This window comes from Microtus oregoni, unplaced genomic scaffold (genome assembly GCF_018167655.1).
Source record: "Microtus oregoni isolate MIOR12 unplaced genomic scaffold, Mior012 000000F_ref0000247, whole genome shotgun sequence".
Lineage (NCBI taxonomy): Eukaryota > Metazoa > Chordata > Mammalia > Rodentia > Cricetidae > Microtus > Microtus oregoni.
Window position 1 is genome coordinate 85,028,752 of NW_024543059.1, and position 22,148 is coordinate 85,050,899.

Below are 22,148 nucleotides of genomic sequence, written 5' to 3' on the forward strand. Positions count from 1 at the left end.
ATATTCAAGCTTTTTAAAAACAAAAAATATTTTTAAAAATCATACTTACCAGAAATACTGCTATAGATATCCCAACTAGAAAGCCCGCTATCACATCAGACCAATGATTTCGATATTCTGCTACTCTGTTGAGTCCAGTAAGAAAGGCCAAACACATTAATCCCAAGCATAGAACAGGCTTAGCAAGTCTGGTGCCTTTGGCTTTGATAGTGTTCGTAATGTACATCTGAAATAGCAAATAAAACAAGACTTTTCACAAAAGCGTTTTCTTGGTATACACATGAAATACATTATGTATATATTACAAAAATACAGTTAACAGCTATATATGACTGTGTAGTTTTAATCATTGACTAGAGTTTATGATTCTTGTAGTTTAAAAAAAATGGTTATTTTCTGTTAAGCTACTTAACCCAGGCTAGTTTCCAGCTCTCTACATAGCCAGAGTTGCCCTTGAATGTTAGCATTATAGGTGTGTGCTACCATACCTGTAATGAAGTTTGTGATGATGATTTCTTAAATGTGGAATTTAAGAGTGCCAATTATTTAGCTTTACTTATCCATCATGGCCATTTCTTTGTTTTTCACCAATTTTATTTTTTAACTGTTTTTATTGAGCTATATATATTTTTCTCCTCTCCCGTCCCTTTCTACCCTCTCCCATAGTCCCCATGCTCCAGATTTACTCAGGAGATCTTATCTTCTTTTCTACTATCCATGTAAATTAGATCCATACATATCTCTCTTAGGGTCCTCTTTGTTGTCTAGGTTCTCTGAGATTGTGATTTGTAGGTTGTCCATTTCTTACTAAAGACTTTTTTAAAAAGTGTGTTTGTGTGTCCACACGATTGCCAATGTGTCCAGATTGAAAAGAGCCCGTGGACCTGGAATTACAAGAAGTTGTAAACTGTGAGATATGGGTGCTGAGAATTAACTCAATTCCTCTGCAAGAGCAGTGTGTTCTTCACTGCCAAACCATCTCTTCATTCCTATAAGGACCAGTTCTTATGCCGTTTCATCAGTCATCTGGATTATGAGCACAGCCATTGCAAGTGTTCTCTTGCCCTCCACCCCACAAACATTTTAACACTTTTGTTTCACCTGAATTTATACATTAGATAACTCACAATATTACTGTTACAAGAGGTAAATTGATGATGTATTGGTGTTTTCGTTTGTATATTTTGTATGGATAGGATTTATCCTTGGTCAAATCAAAATTAAATATAGCTAGAAAAATTAAATGGAGATTTCTGGAAAATTGATGTGACTGTGAAGATGGTAGTCCAGACAATGAAGAGCCAATGCTAGCTTTTATATTGTCATCTGGAAGCATGAGATAAAAGCCAATAAAGAACACAAGTTGTCAACTGGCTGTGCTGAAGGAAATATATCAAGGTTGTGAGCCATCATGCCCAGGAATAAGTTGGTTCTTCTCCCAATATCACTTATTCTATTGCTTCCTTGCTCATAACTTAAATCGCAATTCTACTAGCAAACCTGTTGACTTCAAGTGTATAGTGACAGTTCTCATGTCAACAATATGGAAAGTGTGAAAGAGGCAGGTTGGAAAGTACACCTAAGTGGTATAGTGTAAATATCAGTAAATATCTTGTACTGATAACACACTCAAGAAAATACGTATAGAATATACAATCTATATACTATATTCTATAATGTTAATTGTTATCTTGAATTAGAAAGAAATATATTTGCTTATGAGTGTAGACTAAAAGAGCTGTATCTAAGTTTTAGTTCATGATGACCATTTTAGAATACTATGAAATCCAGTAATTATCTTTTTTTCTTAAGACTTTATCTCATTAAATCTTTAAAATCCTATAAAGTGGATACCATTATTAACTTCATTATATAAATTTAAAAAGTGGATCAATATCAAGCTTATTGTAGACCATACACTTTATTTGGGGGTGGCACCATTGGCGAAGAAGAAATAAAACTTTTTTTTTTGGGGGGGGGGGTTCAAGAAAGGGTTTCTCTGTAGCTTTGAAGCCTGTCTTGGAACTAGCTTGTAGACCAGGCTGGCCTCGAACTCATCGAGATCCACCTGCCTCCGCCTCCCAAATACTGGGATTAAAGGCGTGTGCCACCACCGCCTGGCGAAGAAATGGAACCTTAAACAAAGAACTTTAGGCACTTCCTGATCATAAGGGCTTTAGCAGGTCTTCCTTGCAGTTTTTTTCTCCTCTGAGTTCCTCTGGGGAGAAAATGGCCAAAAGACTTACACAAAGATTCAGAAAATGCAAGAAAGCTGGAAGCAAACGTGAACGAACGATGCCACCATAGCATTCTAAGAATAACAAAATAGCCTGCCCCATCATTAGAGATGGAGAATATGAAGTACAAAATCCATACAGATTCTCCATGGACTTGATAAATACTTGCCATCATCCCCAAGGGACAACTCAGTTACCACTTAACTCTTTACTTGGTCATTTCAGTTGGTCCAGATAAATTATTGACTTAGGCTAGAGATGTTTCAAGTTTAGTGATGACTCTTCCCTGAATTACCCTACTTACTCAAGAAGGCTCACAAGAAGCCCCAAACAGTCTCTCCAGTATGCGAACTAATGAAAACATGCTTCTATTAGAAAGAATTCAAGCTTGTTTTTTGTTTCTTCTATTACACCCATGGCTAATGTCCAAACCTCGAATGGAGTGTGAGAGGCCACAAGATTGTGGAGCTATGAGAATTACAAAAGTTATCCAGAATTTTATAAGCCATAAATATAGCATTAAGGTTGATCATAGCAATGCTTTATAAAGTACACATGTTCTTGAAGTATAATCACCACAAATATAACGAAAGACAAACTAGAGAATTTTTTATTTGAACGTGGAAACTCTCTAGTACTTTATGACAAGAGCCTTTTAAACAGTCTATTTGTTTTATCCTTGCAGAAAGTCTATTAAAGCTAATCTGCAGAAGGGGAAATAATAGCATAATGATCTACTAAGGAAGCTAGATACAGAACAGTAATTGATTACTTATGCTTTCTTGGTTTCTAATTCACTTATGAAACCATCTAGGATAACCAGATGTCAAAATGTAGCTAAAATAAACACAAACAGGAGGTGGGGTGATTTGAGCAGAATTGTGTTCCCTCTATCGTCAAGGGTCTGTGCATGCTAACAAGCTTACAGCCAACTCATTTAGCTGTGTTATCCATCCTCATTCACCCATTCCATGCAAGATGATGCAGAATGCCAAAACTTATCATTTGATTCCTGCTAAGATCCTACTATACATTATCTCATGTTACTCATGTTTATTTAAATACATGCAATATTTAATACACGAAGGGCTTTGATAACTGGTTCACTTTTACTAAAGGGTAACTACAATGTCCTATTATTCTGTACTATGGGTTGTCTCACTTGTTATAGTAAACACCAATCATTTAGTCGTTACAAAATATAATACTTGTAAAAGAACCCTATTATAGCCAATATACTTAATTTTAATCACCTACTATGTACCAAAGGCTGTATTTAACTTCTCCAATGAGGAAATATCCAAGGTTTGATCCTGAAGGATGAGAATGGTTGTCCATGCCAGCAGAAACTGAACTAGCCTAGATGTAGGAGATAACCTGGGTAATCCAGCCATGTGCTTTCAAAGTATTTTGCTCATTTTCCTGGAACTCTTGCCATGGTGACAGGTTCTCATATGTTTTATTTGTTTCCCTCACTATAGGGGAGACATAGAAATGAAGCCTGGTCCTTCACTGTAAACTCTGTGCTTGGCACTTGGCCTGACTTTTAGAGAACTGTTAAGAAAACGAGACTTAATAAAGAGAAGATTGAGTGAGGGATAGCCTCGAGGGAGAGCACAGAGTATTTGTGACATTTGTCACTTTGTAGAACAATGTATATACTGCCATGCTTCTCTCTTTTATAATATTCTGTTAGACTAGAACCTTTGTCCATTCACTGCTCTATCTGAAATGCTTAGAAGCTTTTTCACACAGTAGGCATTCAAAACTTACCGCATGATGGAAGCATGAAAGACATTGTTGGGCAAAGGTGGAATTTTGAACTTGTATTACCTGAAATCGCTACTTGAAATTATCTTGAATATATATGTGTTTACTAACTTACTGTCTCTCTTTTTTTATTGTCATGTATTTCCAGGGGCAAAATCTGCAATGGGTGACTACTAACTGTGATAAGAAGACTATGAGCCCCAAACAGACATCTATGAATCTTCAGTTCCCTGTTATTTCTTGTGACTATGGTTCCCACTCACATGAGACTTTGGTGAAGCCATGGGTGGAAGGAACACAGATATGCTCTAATAAGGCTAGGAAATGTGAAGGGTTAATTTGCCACAAGTATGTCCTCAAGGTTGGGCCACAAGATGACAAGTTCATTTTAGCCCAGTGATACCCATATTTGACTTCTGAGCTAATACACTTGCATTGTTCCAACTCACTGTGTTTGTGGTATTTTCTGTGTCCAGTAGAAAACAACTATACTATAGTGTCTCTTTAATGTATTAATTAATACTAAGATTTGTAGCAACGTTCCATGGAGTGAAGTAAATATGTTGTAGTGATCAAAGCATCCACATTGGAACCAGAAAAAAAAAATGTGTTGGAGTTCCATCTCTGACACTTGCATATGACAAGTCATGATGGTTTGAACAAAAATGGCCCCTATGGCTCATATATTTGAATGGTTGGTACCCAGTTAGTAAAATTGTTGGGGAAACATCAGGAGGTGTAGTCTTGTTGGAGGCAATGTGTCAGTGGGAGGAGGTGATGAAGGTTTCAAAAGCCCATGCCATCCCCAGTTAGCTTTCTCTGCCTCATGCTTGTGGATCAAGATTCAAACTCTTAACCCCTGCTCCAGCATCAACCCTGCCTGTCTGCTGGCATGCACTCAGCCATGATGATCCTGGACTCTAAACATATAAAACTGTACATCACAAATAAACTCCTTCTTCTATAAGCTGCCTTGGCTCTGGTGTCTTATCACAGAGACAGAAAAGTAATGAGACACAAGTTTAAGCATGTCTGCTTACCAAACATAAATGAAAATAAAGATATTGCCCCCATGTGTGATAAGGATTTATTACAATAACATGGTTAAAGTGCATAGCACAGTACTTTGTCTGTAGTAAAGCCTAAATAACTGTAGCAGTTAAGTTGAAGCAAGAACGGGAAACATGGTACAATCAGGACCACAATTTTGAAGTGGTGTTTGTTGAATGGTGATCATTAGACTTAAGACAGCATTATGGCCAAGTACTCAGGGAACTTTTGTTTTCATGATTCTTTCACGTTTTTTTTTTTAAATACTGTTTCATCTTTTTCCCCTTCCCTTTGGACCCTGAAGGAACACTCCATTTGTTCTCTTGTAAATGATTATCATTATTATCATTATCTCTTCCCTTGACTTCCTCTTTGCAATTGATGAAATAGCCTCAATTTCCTCCACCAAGGTAGGAACAACTCTGTGTCCAGATTCCAGAGAAGCCTGGACATTCCAACGTTTTGTAACATCTGAAAGTCATTTCCCAAAAATGCAGCACTCAGACTAAGATCACCAGTGAGCATGTATCCATGGACTGACAGCCTCATGGTAGAAGAGATAATCTAAAGAGAAACACTTGTATCCCTCCCCTTGGTCATCAGACTACTGAAAAAAAATAGACTTCAACAAAATTTTAAAAGTCACCAGGGAACTCATAGGACACAAAACAAAATGCTAGAGTCATAGCTCTAACTAGAGGAAAAATTTGCCTCTCAGGGAGAAATTTCACACAGTTCTGACAGTTTGCCTCACACAAATCCGTCTACGTATTAGTTACTTTTCTATTGTTGTAATAAAACGCCATGGCCAAGGTAAGTTATAGAAGGACTTGGCTTATGGTTGCAGAGGATAGGAGCCTGTCATGATGGGGAAGGTTGGCAGCCAGGGAGACAGAAACTTGATGTCCAGAGCTCACGTCTTGAACCCCACCGATACAGAAGAGAAGGAACTCTAGAAATAACAAGAGTCCTTCATCTCTCAAAACCACCTTCAGAGACACACCCTCCAATAAGGCCACATTTCCTAGACCTCCTGAGTGGGACCATCAGTTGCAGATCAAGTGTTCAAATTCCTGAAACCATGGAACACCTATCATCATTTAAGCATCATAGCACATGAATATCTGATGGTGTTTCCTTCCTCCTCCACAAAATTTTTCATACAGCTACAGAAAGGAAACAAATGATGAATCTTTTCCTCTGGGTTAGGCAAACTGTAAAATAAAAAGCACATTTTCATGTTACAATTTCTGGTTCCTAATTGTTTAAGATATGAGAAAATTGTGCAGCAAGTTTACCCTGTTAATGCACCTAACCACGGGCCAACCCGAGGAGCAGTGTGGCTTTTCTAGATGGCAAGGTATCAACCCAACTCATTGGTCCATATTCCGTAATCAGGTCAGTGGTGGAATATTTTTAAATGCCTTAAGTTTTGACAGCTCTGATTAATATAATCTAATAAAACACAGAGATTATTTTCATATTCTTTTAACATTACTGCTTTGTATCTGTGGAGGTTTCCTTTGTTTCCGAGTATGTGGTCAATTTTTGAGAAGGTTCCATGAGCTGCAGAGAAGAAGGTATATTCTTTCCTATTTGGGTGGAATGTTCTATAGATGTCTGTTAAGTCCATTTGCTTCATTACCTCCAATAATTCTCTTAATTCTCTATTAGGTTTCTGTCTGATTGACCAGTCCCTTGGAGAGAGAGGTGTGTTAAGGTCATGCTCAACTTCCTTAGCGATCAGAGAAATGCAAATAAAGACAACTTTAAGATACCACCTTACACCTGTCAGAATGGCGAAAATAAAAAACACCAATGATAGCCTTTGCTGGAGAGGTTGTGGAGAAAGGGGTACACTCACCCATTGCTGGTGGGAATGCAAACTTGTGCAACCACTCTGGAAAGCAGTGTTTCGGTTTCTCAGGAAATTCGGGATCAACCTACCCCTGGATCCAGCAATACCACTCTTGGGAATATACCCAAGAGAGGCCCTATCATACAACAAAAGTATATGCTCAACTATGTTCATGGCAGCATTGTTTGTAATAGCCAGAACCTGGAAACAACCTAGATGCCCTTCAACGGAAGAATGGATGAAGAAAGTATGGAATATATACATATTAGAGTATTACTCAGCAGTAAAAAACAAGGACTTCTTGAATTTTGCATACAAATGGATGGAAATAGAAAACACTATCCTGCGTGAGGTAAGCCAGACCCAAAAAGAGGAACATGGGATGTACTCACTCATATTTGGTTTCTAGCCATAAATAAAGGACATTGAGCCTATAATTCATGTTCCTAGAGAAGCTAAATAAGGTGAATCCAAAGACAAACACATAGGCATCCACAGGAATATTAGCCTTCATCAGGCGATGAAAGGAGACAGAGACAGAGACCCACACGGGAGCACCGGACAGAAATCTCAAGGTCCAAATCAGGAGCAGAAGGAGACGGAGCACGAGCAAGGAACTCAGGACCACGAGGGGTGCACCCACACACTAAGACAATGGGGATGTTCTATTGGGATCTCACCAAGGCCAGATGGCCTAGGTCTGAAAAAGCATGGGATAAATCCGGACTAGCTGAACATAGCGGACAATGAGGAATACTGAGAATTCAAGAACAATTGCAGTGGGTTTTTGATCCTACTGCACGTACTGGCTTTGTGGGAGCCTAGGCAGTTTGAATGCTCACCTTACGAGATCTCGATAGAGGTGGGCAGTCCTTGTGCTTCCCACAGGTCAGGGAACCCTGATTGCTCTTCGAGCAGATGAGGGGGGGGGGACTTTATCGGGGGAGGGGGAGGGAAATGGGAAGCGGTTGTGGGGACGAGGCAGAAATCCTTAATAAATAAATAAATTAAAAAAAAATAAAAAATAAAAAAAAAACATTACTGCTTATATTAGTCTGTCTGTGGTCAACTGAGTATTCCATAACTTCTTACAGTCTCTTACAGAGAAAGAAGCTCATCCAAATTCTTTTTATTCTGCACATGGATTTTTTTTTTCAAAGCAACACTCAATCTTGTAAAACCACTTTGAACTTTTATCTTGACATTTATCATATCCGACCTGCCCTAGTCTTGAGTTAGCTAACGGGAGTCCCTCGGATGATAAACATCCACAATGGAATGCTGTTTGCAAAATGGCACAACAACTTTCATGTAAACAAACTCAGGTGTTCATTCAAGCTCATGGTCAAGTCCTTCTTTCTCCTCTATTTCTGCTGGGAATACCCACCTTGTCCTATTCTATGCTGCCATAGGTCCAAAGCAGAGTCTTTATTAACTAGTGGTATTAAAACATATTTATAGTATACAGAGGGGAATCCCACATCATGTAGGAGATTTTTTTGCCATATTATTGGAAAGTAAAGATATTAGGAGCCCTAAGAAATAAAGTCCCTTTTTATTCGGCCCTTCTGTGTCTCATCCCCCTTTTTCACCTGAAAGAAACCACAGAAATCAAAATTCCTACTTTGCAAGATGGAGCACAAGAGCTAGAAAGAGAAGTCCTACCTCCTGCACTGGGATTCACTTGGTCCATCTAAACTCACAAACAATGAGCATCTTTCCATCTTCAACACATCTTCTATCCTGTGTTCCTAATCTTAGCAACCCATCATCTATTGCTATGTTATTTCCTGTGAGCATGTTTTCTAATCATGCATGTCCTTATAAATAGAAAATGTTTCCTGGTGGTGGAAAGAGAAAATATTCTATGAAGTCATGATCCTGTCTTTGAATGGCAGAAGGAACACATATCATTCAGACTACGTTGGAAAATAAAGAGTACCCCCCATAATCTACATCCTTACTACCTCTGGTTCCAGTAGCAACTATCTTATCAGTTACTAAGCTTCTTATATCAGGGGCATATTAAGATAGGTGTTCTACCAATTCAATTCAGAAATAAAGTATGAATCCCTCTATTTTCTCTTATACAAGGATAACTTTCCTTTGGGATGTGGTCTAATTTAAAGGTACTCATATACATAAGCAAATACACAAGATAGTAATTCAGGTTTTTTTCCTGCTCTGCTTCTTCAGAACCCCAGCCCTTACCCTAAGTGAGCAATTCCTTCTCTCCCAAGTAGTAATTATCCTTTGTACTCTCTCTCCTACTGGCTTAAGTAAAACCCTCAGATTTCCTAGTTTTGCTTCAGATATTCCCAAATTAGATTTGAGACTTAGAAATTCTTATTCTCTGGGAAAACCCTGCCTAATTCAGTTATGAACTAAGCATAAGTTTTTTTTTCTCTGATTTACACTGAAGTCTCTTTTAAGGACTGCCCTTCACTAAATCCAATAAGGAAGCTGTAGACACTTCAGCTAATGGCTTCTTCAGCTGTGACTGGAGGAACTGCAGAAACAAATCTTTCCTTCTACTTGATTTTAATTAAATTAAGTCTAATTGAATTAAACTGATCTCAAAACTATTGCTTGATTAGGCTATCAGGCTATTTTTCGGTATGTTCAGAACTAATTGGGTATGCAAACTTACATTTTACACTCTTGAGTCTATGAAATCTAAATGTGGATCAAATATTTCAGATGAAGACTTGGTATCTGAATTAAGATGTTAAATTTGTGCTGGATTTAGAAAACTAAAAAAGGAATAAAAGGCACATCTAATTAAATTTTTATTGATACATGTTGAATGAGTATATTTTAGATATACTGGCAAATGTTTTCAAAATATCACAATTTTGCTTCTTTAAATGAGACTACTAGAAAATTGAAAAGACATAGTTCACTTTATGTTTTATTTGTGTGTGTGTGTGGTAGTGTTTGTGTTTATGTAGTATATGCACACATGGGAGTGTACATCAGGTGTCTTCCTCAGCCTTTCTCCACCACAGGTTTTGAGACATAGCTAACCCTGGAACTCACCTATTAGTCTAGGCTGGCTGGTCAGCCAGCCTCAGGCATCCTTCAACCTCCACATCCCGACACTGGGATTACAGATGTATGGATTTTTTGCCTAGGTGCCAAGACTTGAACTCTGGTCCTGATGCTGTGCATCAAGCACTCAAGTATCAACTGAAACATCTCCTCAACCCCTCACATTATGTTTCTATTAGACAGGGCTGACCTGTCAAAAACACCACAATTTAAGGTAAAAGGGGAAAAAGAGCTTTGAATTCTCCTAGATTACATCCATTTATCATTTACTGTTATTGTATTATTTATTTATTTATTGCATTGGTTGGCACTAGCTACATACTTAATCTGAAGTCACCCTTCACACCACCTTTATTTTGCCTATGTATCTTGTACAATATTAATATGTGAACTTTTCAAATAATACACACTCTGCTAAATGATACTGTGGGATTATTTGAATACTCTAACAAACATACACAGCCTGCTTTCCCACAGGCCAACTATCATAACAGTTTCTAAAACTTTTACTTCATTAAAGTTAATGAACTATTTTATATTTTATGAGTTTAATAAGCTAGATAAAGTCCATCTGCCACTGATTAGCTCTTTAACCTTAGACAAATTATTAACCTTCTCTGAGCTTTCCTGTATAATGATAAGTGAATATAGCAATGCCATTTATAGGACTTAGTAGTGACCATGTAAGTAAGGATTTTATTATTATCATGAACAAATAAAAACTCTTATTTACTTAGAGACTAGAATGAAGGACTAAAATGATATGGTTATACTAAAGTTGCATAGGATAAATAATAAATTTAATGATCTGATGAGCAGGCAAGATGGCTCAGTAATAAAGGCATTTGCAATCAAGCTTGACGACCTGAATTTGACCCCTGGAACCCACATGATAGAAGGAGAGAACTTCCACTTTTAGTTCATGGCACATAAATTTGTGCACACATATAAAATAAATAAATACATGTAATTAATAAATGCCCAATTTACAGGCATAGGGGGCAAAGGTTTTTTATAATATTTGAGAAATCAAATGTTAGCATGCTTTATTCATTAATAACCTCAAATGGACATCTAATAAAGATTACATCACCTCAAAGACAGGATTTATCCTGCCTTTGATGTCCTTGAATGGGCAACATTAGAGAGTCTCAAATGTGAAGTAAGTAACAAGCACCTCAGTGTTCAGGACCAGCTGGTACATGCAGTTTCAATTAGAATATGCTCAGTAACTCAGCTGCCCCCAGCACAATAGGTGATTGATGGCCTCGCTGTAAACAACGGCCCCTTCATCATGGCCTTAGCCACCTTATCCCTGAAGTGCAGCAATGGCTGATTTCATGTGGAGACCATTTCTCCCTTGTGTGACCCCCAATAAATGCATTGCACACATAGCCCTTCATCCGTCAGATGGAACAAGAGAAACACTTTGAAAATACTACCGTCCTCTCTGAAATCAATATCACGTATGCTCCTCTTGTACACACTTGTTTTCCATGCACTGCACAGTAAGCAAGGTAAATTTTGCATAAATACAGCCTGCTCTCTTGTTTATGTTCCTTATAGAAGAAGGAAACAAGCTGGGACTTTTGAGGGGTTACCAGCAAACAAAATATGTTTGACAGCTGTGGTTTCAATGGCTGTGTCATCTCCAAGATTTAGAAGTATCTCAGTCGGAAGTAAGGAACTAAACTGGCATGCAAATGGGCAATTTGAACATTTTAAATCCTACAAAAAAATGCACAGTAGAGTGATAGGATAATCTGAGGGATTTATTTTGGCTTAGCTTACAGGCAAACAAAGAAAGCAAAATCCCTATAAAGCTGTTAAAGATGTCTATAAAATTTAAGTTGAGTGTTAAAGACAAAGCTAGCAAATGTTTATTTCAAGTGTCTCTAACCTACCCTTAAGGTTTTGCTCACAGTTAGACCTTTAGGAGCTTGAAATGTTAAGGAAAGAAATTATAATTGTTAGCAATGTGAAATTCTATTTATATGATATTTTTGATGTATATATGTATGTAGTATATGTATAAATGTTTGGGGATATTTTGTGTGCATGTGTACATGTGTGTATATATATATGTAGAGGTCTATGGTCAATATTCAATGGCTTCCCTGATCACTCTCCACTCCGATTTCTTTTGTGGGGCGGGGGTTTCAAGACAGGGTTTCCAGACAGGGTTTTGGTGTGTGTGTGTGTGTGTGTGTGTGTGTGTGTGGTGTGTAGCTTTGGTGCCTGTTTTGGAACTAGCTCTTGTAAATCAGGCTGGCCTCAAACTCACAGAGATGCCTCCTGAGCACTGGGATTAAAGACCTGTGCCCCCACCACCCGGCTCCACTCTGTTTTTGAGACACGGTTTCTCACTGAATCTGCTGCTCCCTGACTGAACAGACTGTCTTTCCAATGAACTCTAGGGATCTGCTCGTGTCTCTCTCCTTAAGCTTGTGTGGCATACACTTCCCCCACTGAATCGCCTCTGTGGCTCCCAGTATATGTGACCTATGAAAGAACTACAATACATAATATATTATTTATATAATCTGTACACTCAGAAAGGTATGCTTACAAGTAGATTTTAAATTTTGAGATATTGTTCTAAATTATATAATGATAGGGAAAGACATACATGATAACTTGAAAAGACAAACATTATATTGTAATAAGAAAAAAAATGTATGTCATGAAGCACAAGTATGCAGACACTGTCAGTTTGAATGTTGGTGCACAAGTGGTATCTAGGCTTGCAATCAGCCACAAAATACCAATCCCATGCTCATTTTAAATGTCACAATCAATGTTCCAGGGCGCCATTTCAAAGGATGTCTTAAAAATTTGAGAGTGTTTTGTTCCTAACCTAACTCATAATCTCACTGGGGACTAAGCCAGGAGGAAAGTACGATGTTGAATAGTGGTTGTCAACTTGATAGGCTATCATGATGGATACCATTGATCCATGGGATGAGGTCCTGGACCGAGTGGACAAGAAAAGCCAGGTGAGCACCAGCACACATACCTCTTGGTTGCCGGGCTGTGGATGCCACAGAAGCCAACTCGTGCTTCAGATATTATGTGCATCTTGCCAGGAGGCCTGCAACCTCAAATGCTGAGCCAAATAAATCCCACCTTTTTCCTTTGAGTCATCTTTGACAGATCTTTGGTCACAGTAAAAAGAAAACAAAGACGAAGATTTTCTCCTTTTTATTAAATTAAAATTGTTATTAAATTTAGAGTCTCAAGACAGGCCTTCCTTTCCCTCTTTCATGACATAATTACCCTTCCCCAGACCTACCCCTACAATGTCCTGACCTGTTTTTCAGCTCACTTTGCTCTCAGGAAAAAAGGTGGAGAGGGTGATCTCCTGCAACTGCTTCTTCCTACTCACAGCTCCCACCTCGGACGTTAAAAAGCTCCAGATTACCAAAGATGTCCAAAGACACTTCTGGGTCCTTGCACATCACGTCATATCCCCCAGCCAAGTCCTAGATATTGGAGGCAAAGGATCATCCTGTCCTCCTCATTGTACTGTCTTGAATTTTGTTCCTAATTGTTATGAGGTATTCTTTTATACTGCAATCCTGTATTTCTGTTAACTTAGAAGGGCATAAGTATCCTTTTCCTTTTGTCTCTGTGCTTAGCATGGTGCTTGACTTAGTGATGAGTTAATCCTGAAAATCATTTTAAACAGCTGAAGATGGATTAGGCTCCTAACTGCTTTACATGCATGCTATCCAATAATGCAAATAATCCATTGTAGTTGGTACCTAACAGGGAGGCAGGAACACAGAAAGGTTAAGTCACTCATTCAAGGACTTAAGGGTAGTGAGGAATGGAGCACGTGCTGAAATTCAGGCTGTTTAGTGACAAAGAAGTCCTGCTATAAAGAAATGAGTGCAGAAATCCGGGGAGAGGGCAGGTCTCCCTCAGTCTTACGAATGGTGTAATGCTTGAGGAATCTTCAAGTGGGAGGAGGAACAGCCCTAAGAAGAAATTGGAGGTGCTGAAAATAGCTCAAGGTGAGGGACCAAAGGCTTAATGGGTGGAGCCTGTGACTGAGTTCAGAAGGGAAAGGCAGGAAATGAGTCCACAAGGCTAAAGTGTTAGGTTACAGCAGGTTCTGTGTGTCAAGTCAAGGAGCATAGATTTTCATTAGAAAGAAAATGAGAAACTACCCAAAGGGACGTGAGAAATGACAAGAGTCCTTTCAATTTAATAAGTTAGTGGGCTTAATTGGCAAATAATGTGTCTACATTTATGGGGTAGGATAATATATTTTGATGTATGCATACATTTTAGAAAAATTCAAGGTTGATAATCATATCAGTCACCTCATACATACTGGGTGTGTACATGCATGTGGCTAAGGTTTGCCAGGAACAAAGTGCTCCGCCATTGATCTGTAGTCCCTCAGTCCCTTTTCTGTTTTTCATTTTAATGCAGGGTCTCACTATTCTGTCTCAGCTGCCTTTGAACTTACTCTGTAGCTCACTGGATGTAGGAACTTGTGTTCTTCCCAATGGCTTCCACCCCCCAACTGAGCAGCTGGGGTCACAGGACTATGCTACAGGGCCTGCAGAAAACTTGAAATAATTACCGCTTTGGCTGGAGAGGTTTCAATTGATGGAATGTCCATACCCTGACTGTGATAATAAATAGAACAAATACTTAGGAGCTTGTACTGATGAGTTTGTTTTTATGGTTAAATAGGACGTGTGCTTTGTGTGTGCCCATAAATGTGACCCAGGTGAAGATCATAAGTGAACAGCGAGGTGGGGTGAGCACCACTTCTTCTATTTCTGTTCTAGAACAAGCTCTGTAGAGTAAAGCCAATGGGCACACTAGTCCAGAACTCTCTATCCCATCCGGATAGACAATTGTGGTCTGTTACACCAATAATTAAAACATTTGGTGTCCCCATTTATGCATGCCATGATGATCTCAAAGTAGCTATTAAGAATAAAAATACGTAATGGATGGGTGAAATCATCATTTGAACACTGAGCTGGGTGCAACAAATTCTCATCTCAGAATAAATCCGGACTAGCTGAACATAGCGGACAATGAGGACTACTGAGAACTCAAGAACAATGGCAATGGGTTTTTGATCCTACTGCACGTACTGGCTTTGGGGGAGCCTAGGCAGTTTGGATGCTCACCTTACTAGATCTGGATAGAGGTGGGCGGTCCTTGGGCTTCCCCACAGGTCAGGGAACCCTGATTGCTCTTCCAGCTGATGAGGGAGGGGGACTTGATCAGGGGAGGGGGAGGGAAATGGGAGGCGGTGGCGGGGAGGAGGCAGAAATCCTTAATAAATAAATAAATTTAAAAAAATATATAAATAAATAAAATGTAAAAAAAATAAAAAACAGTGTTTAGACATAAAAAAACAATTTCTAACAACTGAGTGAAAGCAGCAGACTGTTCCTCTAGGACAGGGAGATGCTTATTTTGTCCTTTACTGTAGTGTCAGCCCTTTGCACAAGGTTAGGAACACGGGACGCACAGAAGAACACTGATATTCAATAAATACTTAAAAATGCTGTTGATGAAAATTTGCATCTGGGCTGAGTTTTTATGAGAAGCAAAGAAATGTAGACAGAATTAATGAATTCCATCCTTCCTGCTTGCTATCAATCCCTCCATCACTCCTCTATTCCCTCCCTCCATCCTTCCCTCTCTCCCCTTGCCCTCCCTTTTGCCCTCCCTTCTTTTCTCCTTTCTTGTTCTCCTCCTCCTCTTTGTATCCCCTTCCTTCCCCTAGTCTCCTGCTCCCTTGTCCCTTCCTATGGGGCATTCCTCTGTCCTGGACAATGAGCCTGAGCTAGGCATATGGAGATGGCAAAGCCTGTCTTGGTGACCCAAAGAAGCTACTAGTGTTAGAGAAAAAAGACAGGTACATAAGCAGATTCATTACTAGGCAGACACAGTGGCCAGCAGATAGCCTGGGCTAGATAGCAAGACCCAGTCTCTAAAACAAACAAAACATTTTTTAAAAAATTAATCACTAAGACTAATTGATATATATGTCTTGGAGCCTAAATGACAGAAATGATCTGCACAAAACAGAAGTCACAAAAATCGATAGACTTTTCTATGCCCTAAGCTTAAATATAATACCTGAGGGGGGGGGGGGGAAAGAGGAGAAAGTGTAGGGGATAATGAGGGGGAGAGGCTCCCAGGAGCAGCTACCCATTCAGAGGAGGGAAAGCTAAACAAAGCTTCTCTTGTGGGTTCTCTTAACAAGAAGTTGAAAGATGAGGCCACAGGAGAAGTCGGGAAAAATTTCAGGCAGAGGAAATACCTTTGTAGAAAGAGTCCTAAAGAGACAGTTACAAATTCATTTACCTTAAGGGCAAGTTAGGCAATACAAATGAGCCCAGCAGTTCAAAGCCAGAAGCAGTCAACAGCAAAATCACTGAGTTCCCTGCCAAGGTGCTCCAGCACCATGCTGAGGAAATAACCAAGGCTGGCTGGGCCAATGAGACCAGCCCCTCCTTGTGGACAAAGTTGTCCTTAGTTCTCACCAGTCAACACCGTGAGGGAAAAGACATCAGGGATTCCATGTCAAACACATCTCAAGAGTAAGTTGACATGAGAGTTTTGATACTCAATATTATTGATTTTCAAACTGTCTTAATAAATACAATTTTAAAATATATTGTCTACTAGATAAATCTGCTAGTTGGACTTGGCATGCGCAATTCATTCATCTCCTGCTGAGCAAGAGCACAGGAAACTCCCTGAAGGGCTTAGGATAAGTAATTCCAGATCATCTAAAACATTCCGCAACGAATCCAGTCTCTCAGGAGGATGTACGGGTATCTCTTAGATCACCTTCCGTTGTTTCTCTAGCCTTACCTCTGAACTCATTCCCCAGAATCTAAGCTTATATTATGCTGAACTGCTTTCAGTTCACGCCAAGACACCCATTCTCTCTCTCTCTCTCTCTCTCTCTCTCTCTCTCTCTCTCTCTCTCTCATTTCACCTCATCTCCTCACCTCTCATATCAATTGATAGTGTCGCCCTGAATAGACATGATCAAATTGTAATCCCTGGAACCTTTAAATAGCACCTCATTTGGACAAAAAGCATCTTTGCCTATGAAATTCAGGAGGATAGTCACCTGACTTTTGGCTGGCTCTGCATCCTAGAGGAATTGTGTTTGAAAGAAAAGAATATATAGAAAGAAGGAAAGAAGATGCAGGAACAGCTTCTGTGGGTGTGACTTTGTGGAGACAGGGTGAGAATTAGGATAGAAAAGCATTTACCAGTTATTCTATTGGTAGCATTGGGTGTCTGCCCCAGCTCCCATCTGCCCCTGGTGCTGATCTCCCTCAGATCAAAGACAGAGTCTCTTATCTGTGATGTCTCTGATCTCCTACATGCTCAACTGCTGTTCTTTTTTAATTGACGAAAAAATAAATATTTCAGTAGCCATTTCGGGTATTTGAAAGTTAACCAATTTGTACTTGTGTGTTTTTTCCAATTTTATGTATTATTATATGCATGCATATGCTTGCATGCACTTGGGCGTGTGTGTGCACATGTGTGTGGGTGTGTGTTCATGTACCACGGACAAGTTTCAGGAGTTGTTTTTTTCCTGTGCCATGTGGGTTCTAGGGGATGAATTCAGGCCACCAGTGTTGGCAGCAAAGCACATTTACCTGTTGGGCCATCAAACCAGCTCTAGTTAGATGAGCTACTGTATTCTAATATGTGGTATTATCATTGTAAATTGACATAAAAACAGAGTGATACAAAAATCTATATAGTATGAAGCCTTTTAGAAATGTCTATTCAGACATTAAGATGACGGTGAAAATGATTTAAAATGGCTGTCAATGAAGCAGATGTAGAGATCTATAGCTAAGCACTGAATGGAGCTTCCAGAATCCAGTCAAAGAGAAGCAGGAGCAAAAAGGTCAAGACTATGATGGGGAAACCTGTAGAAACAGCTGACTCAAGCTAGTGGTAGCTCAATGACTCTGGACTGACAGCTGGGGAACCTGCATAGGAATGAACTAGGCCCTCTGAATGTGGGTGAGAGTTGTATGACTTGGGCAGTGTGTGGGGCCACTGGCAGTGGGATCAGGATTTATTCCTAGTATATGAACTAGATTTTTGAAGCCCATTTCCTATGAAGGGATACCTTGCTCAGCCTAGATGCAAGGGGAGGGAGGGCCTTTGTCCTACTTCAATGTGAATGACAAGCATTGTAGACTCTCTGGAGGACCTACAGTCCCTGAGGAGTAGATGGGACAGCAAGAGAAGGTGGGGGGAGTGGGAGGAGGAGAGTGAAGGAGAACTGGGATTGATATGTGAAATAAAAATAATAAAATTAAAAACAGACAAACAAGCAAAAATGGCAATCAAGATCTGTGTCTTTAAAGAAAAAGATAATGTTTAAGAAACAATCCAAGAATGAATGAGAGACCATCAGATTAATAGGACAGCACTTGATAAAATGTGCCTGCTGAAGCAACCAAGCATCAGTCTACCAGCCAACAATAAACAAACAAAAATTAAAGTTTTATTGGAATGCCTGTGTAAACATTAGATTTCTGATTTACTTCGATACTTAAACATTTTTACCTTATATAATTTAGGAAATAAAGGATACTTTACAAAAAAACCCACCTGCTTCTAAACCATATTCCAAGATTGATCTGAAATTAATAGAGGGGGGTCTCAGAGCCTCTGGGTGTGCAAGTGGCAGGGTATAGCCATGATTGGGTGTTACTTTAGGACTGTCTCCACAGTAACAACAAGGGGCACCATGTCAACACTCACTAAGGACTGGAAGACAATAATGGCAACAGTCTAAGCCCAGACTGAGTGCTTCTGAGCATAGGCCCTAAGTGAGCCCAGGTTACATAAATGCTGAATGGACCCTGTGTGTGATGAGTTCCCCTTCAGAAGGTTACTTGAACAATGGTAAAGAATGAACAGATGGCACCTGGCTCAAGTAGACACTTTGTAGTAATTTTATTAGTAACACAGTCTAGCCGTGAGGGAACCTCAACTGAAGCTGCACAAATGGGAATGATATTCTATTACCCCAGAGAGACCTTCCATGGAACTGCTCACCTTCACTATTTAATTCTGTCTATTTTAATTATATTTGTAATAATATTGAAGGTCTAGGATGAACTACTACAGAGCTTTGTGAAATTAAAGGTGTCCAGTAAGACAAGGGTGTGGATAAGGCCAAGTGAAAAGCCCCCACAGTTCTGGTAAGAGTAAACCAGTTGAATGAGTGGGTGTCATTGTAAGTCAAACCTAACAACAAGGGATACGCAGAGACCATTAAGAATTCCTACATAAAAGACAAATTCATGTGTGTGTATGTGTGTGTGTGTGTTTACATGCACATGTGTGTGTATGTGTGTGTGTATGTGTGTGAACATTTTCACGGTCTTTGTTCTTGAGCACTGTGATCTCATGCTCAATCCTTTCTACAAAGCCAGCATCACTAGAACTCTATAATATCCCATGGCTACATGAGCAGCAAAGGACTGTGCTGGGAAGAACCGAAATTCTACTTGGGTAACTGCAGAGATATTTGCCACCCATAAAAGTGTCCAAGTCAAGGAACCTGGAATTTTATACTGTATGTTCTCTAGGGTGTGTCCCTCAGTTTAGCGACTGCATGGGAGGCAGTGGGATGGAGCCCACTTGGAGAGCATGCTGAGTTTAGATCCTGACTCCAGTATATACTGACTGTGACTTGGGGTCAATTATTGATTACCTCTGAGCCTCAGATTTGTCATTTTTAATTTAGGAGTTATGGGAGCATTCTAGTTTGGTTCACTGTTACTGTGATAAAATATTGGCCAAAAGAAACTTAGGGAGGAAAAAGTTTATCTCATTTTATAAATCCTAGGTCATAACCCATCACTGAGGGATGTCAAGGCAATAATAGCTCAAGGCAGGAATTTAACCAACAGTTGTTAAATGCTACTTGCTGACTTGCTAGGCATGGGTTCCTCACGTTTTTTATACAGCCTAGGTCCATTTGCCCAGGGATGGTACCACTCATAATAGCCATGACTGTTCTAGATCTAGTTAGCAAGAGGGTATATTCTTTAAGGACTTGCCCACATGCAAATCTGATGAAGGTAATTTATCAGTTAAAATTCCTTCTTTCGTGGCTTGTCTAGGTTTGTGTGAGGCTGACAAAAACTGTGCCAAATAGCATTATGGGATGGGGCTATAAGGATTAAATAAGAAACTCCATGTCCATAGCCCTGGCACACAAAGTATAAGGGAGTTACTTATTTTTCATACAAATACGATATATTCTCTTAAGGAAAATTAAAAATCAAAAGTGCCAAGTATTAATTAGGTCTCTTTAGAGTATAAAATGATAGTTCTGAATTGGCTTCTGTAGAGTTCAAAGTTGAGCTCTAGAGAACCCAGAGAGTCAACCAGTATCAGTGACCAACCAGCCAGTATCTCTAAATTCAACTTGGATTCATCCATGTCCTTAGACACTCTAGGGACACCTAGGCTGATGTGGGCATAAATCCTCCCTAGCAGGCAGGATCTGCAACCGTAAGACTGAAAATGATCTCAGGCAAAGTTAAAGAGATAAAGGTGTTTAGCAAGCAGATGTTGGGGGCTGTGCATCATTGTCAATGTGTATTGCCTCTATATCTCCTGGCTCTGATAGAATTGGCAGGAAAATGCAAGTGTTTGATTTGTTTAAGGACCAGGAGCTATTGATTCAGAACCATTGATCCAGAGCTTTCATGCAGGTACGGCCTCTTAAATCATGAGTATTTTCGTTTCTATATTAGCAGACTTTGAGACGATAGATATATTAGAGGACTTAGTCAAAGCATCTATTTAAAACTCAGTGTTCCAAATAATAAGCACTTAATAGATGGTTGCAGTTGTTGGAGCCAATCAACATACTTTCCTATGTTTAGATTAGATTCTTCCCATGATTAGCACTAAGGTAGCTCTGAAATAATCTTCTCCAGCCTTGGAGAACACATAATTTATGTGAGCTACGAAACAAGGCTAATCTTAAACCCAATTAAGTCCTAAATTATGCCGGTTTCTGGACATTATCATTTACTCAGGGACATGCTATGAGAAGGATCCATCTCAAGTGCAGGCAATAAATGTTTGTAAAAAAAAACAAAACTTGCCAAATGTATGCCTGGTCTTCATTATTACCTCGCACTCACCATCCTAAATGTTAGCTGGGTCTTGTAAGCAGCAAGATCAAATTGCAACACCACTATGGGGAAGCCCAGGTGGGTGGACCTTTCATGTGTGGTCGGTTTCAGTCTTCATTCCTCCCAATCAGGGCAAACAGGGAGATAAACAATCACAGTTGATTCTACACTCTGACTATGGAATCTGTCACTCTTGATTCGTCCTCTGAGTCTTCTCAGTAGAAAGCAGAAACAGTATAAACAATATTAAACCACATTGTGCCATTTTTCAGTCATCTGACTTATACTAGTCTATGAGTATGTAAACGGTTGTTCTCTGCCAGCTTTGTGGTGATTAATCAGGGGGTGATATTAAGTGGAACGTTGCTTTAGGGTGAAATAATTGTTGTACTTCTTCCTGAGTGTTAATATATGTAAGTTTCAATTAGTACATTTTATTCTATACTTGTGATTACACACTGTATTGTACCTGGAAGTTAATTCAAAGAATGCCCAGCCATCCATTTATTCATGACTTGCAGACTTGGCTATTCAGATCTGTCTAGAAAGCAGGTTGGTAAAAAAGCTGGGAATCTTCCAAGTGCTTTACAGCAACATTTAATGTCCCCAGGCCCCAGGATGTTTCATTAAAATGGCAGGTTTGATAGCAGGCAAAGCATCAGTGTGTGAACATGACAATCGAAGATGAAGAGGGACAATTTGTGTACTTCAATTCTTCCAATCGAGGTGACTACTTAGAGTACTCAGTTATAGCTAAAACAATGAAAAATTTTGAATACACAGCATAATATATTCTATTGGATAAGCACAAATTTCAGTTCATATGTGAAATAATATTCTTTCATATTTAAATATATTTATATTTTCATATAACCATAACATTTATTCGATTTTTTAATTTAATACTTTGATTTCAAAATATTTTAAATGGACGTTTTGTGTGTGATATGACAATAGACATGAGTGTGTATATGTGTTTCTGCTTGTGTGCCAGAG

The 22,148-nt window shown here is 39.2% G+C and overlaps 1 protein-coding gene across 2 annotated transcripts in view; it reads right to left on the reverse strand.

Moving 5' to 3' along the window:
* The window catches only part of Plppr5 (phospholipid phosphatase related 5), a 100,005-nt gene that overhangs the window by 20,422 nt on the left and 57,435 nt on the right, over nucleotides 1-22,148 (reverse strand). For both annotated transcript variants that reach the window (XM_041656837.1, XM_041656831.1), the window contains exon 4: nucleotides 50-226. In XM_041656837.1, coding sequence (XP_041512771.1) covers nucleotides 50-226 — 177 coding nt within the window. The remainder of the gene's footprint in view (nucleotides 1-49; nucleotides 227-22,148) is intronic.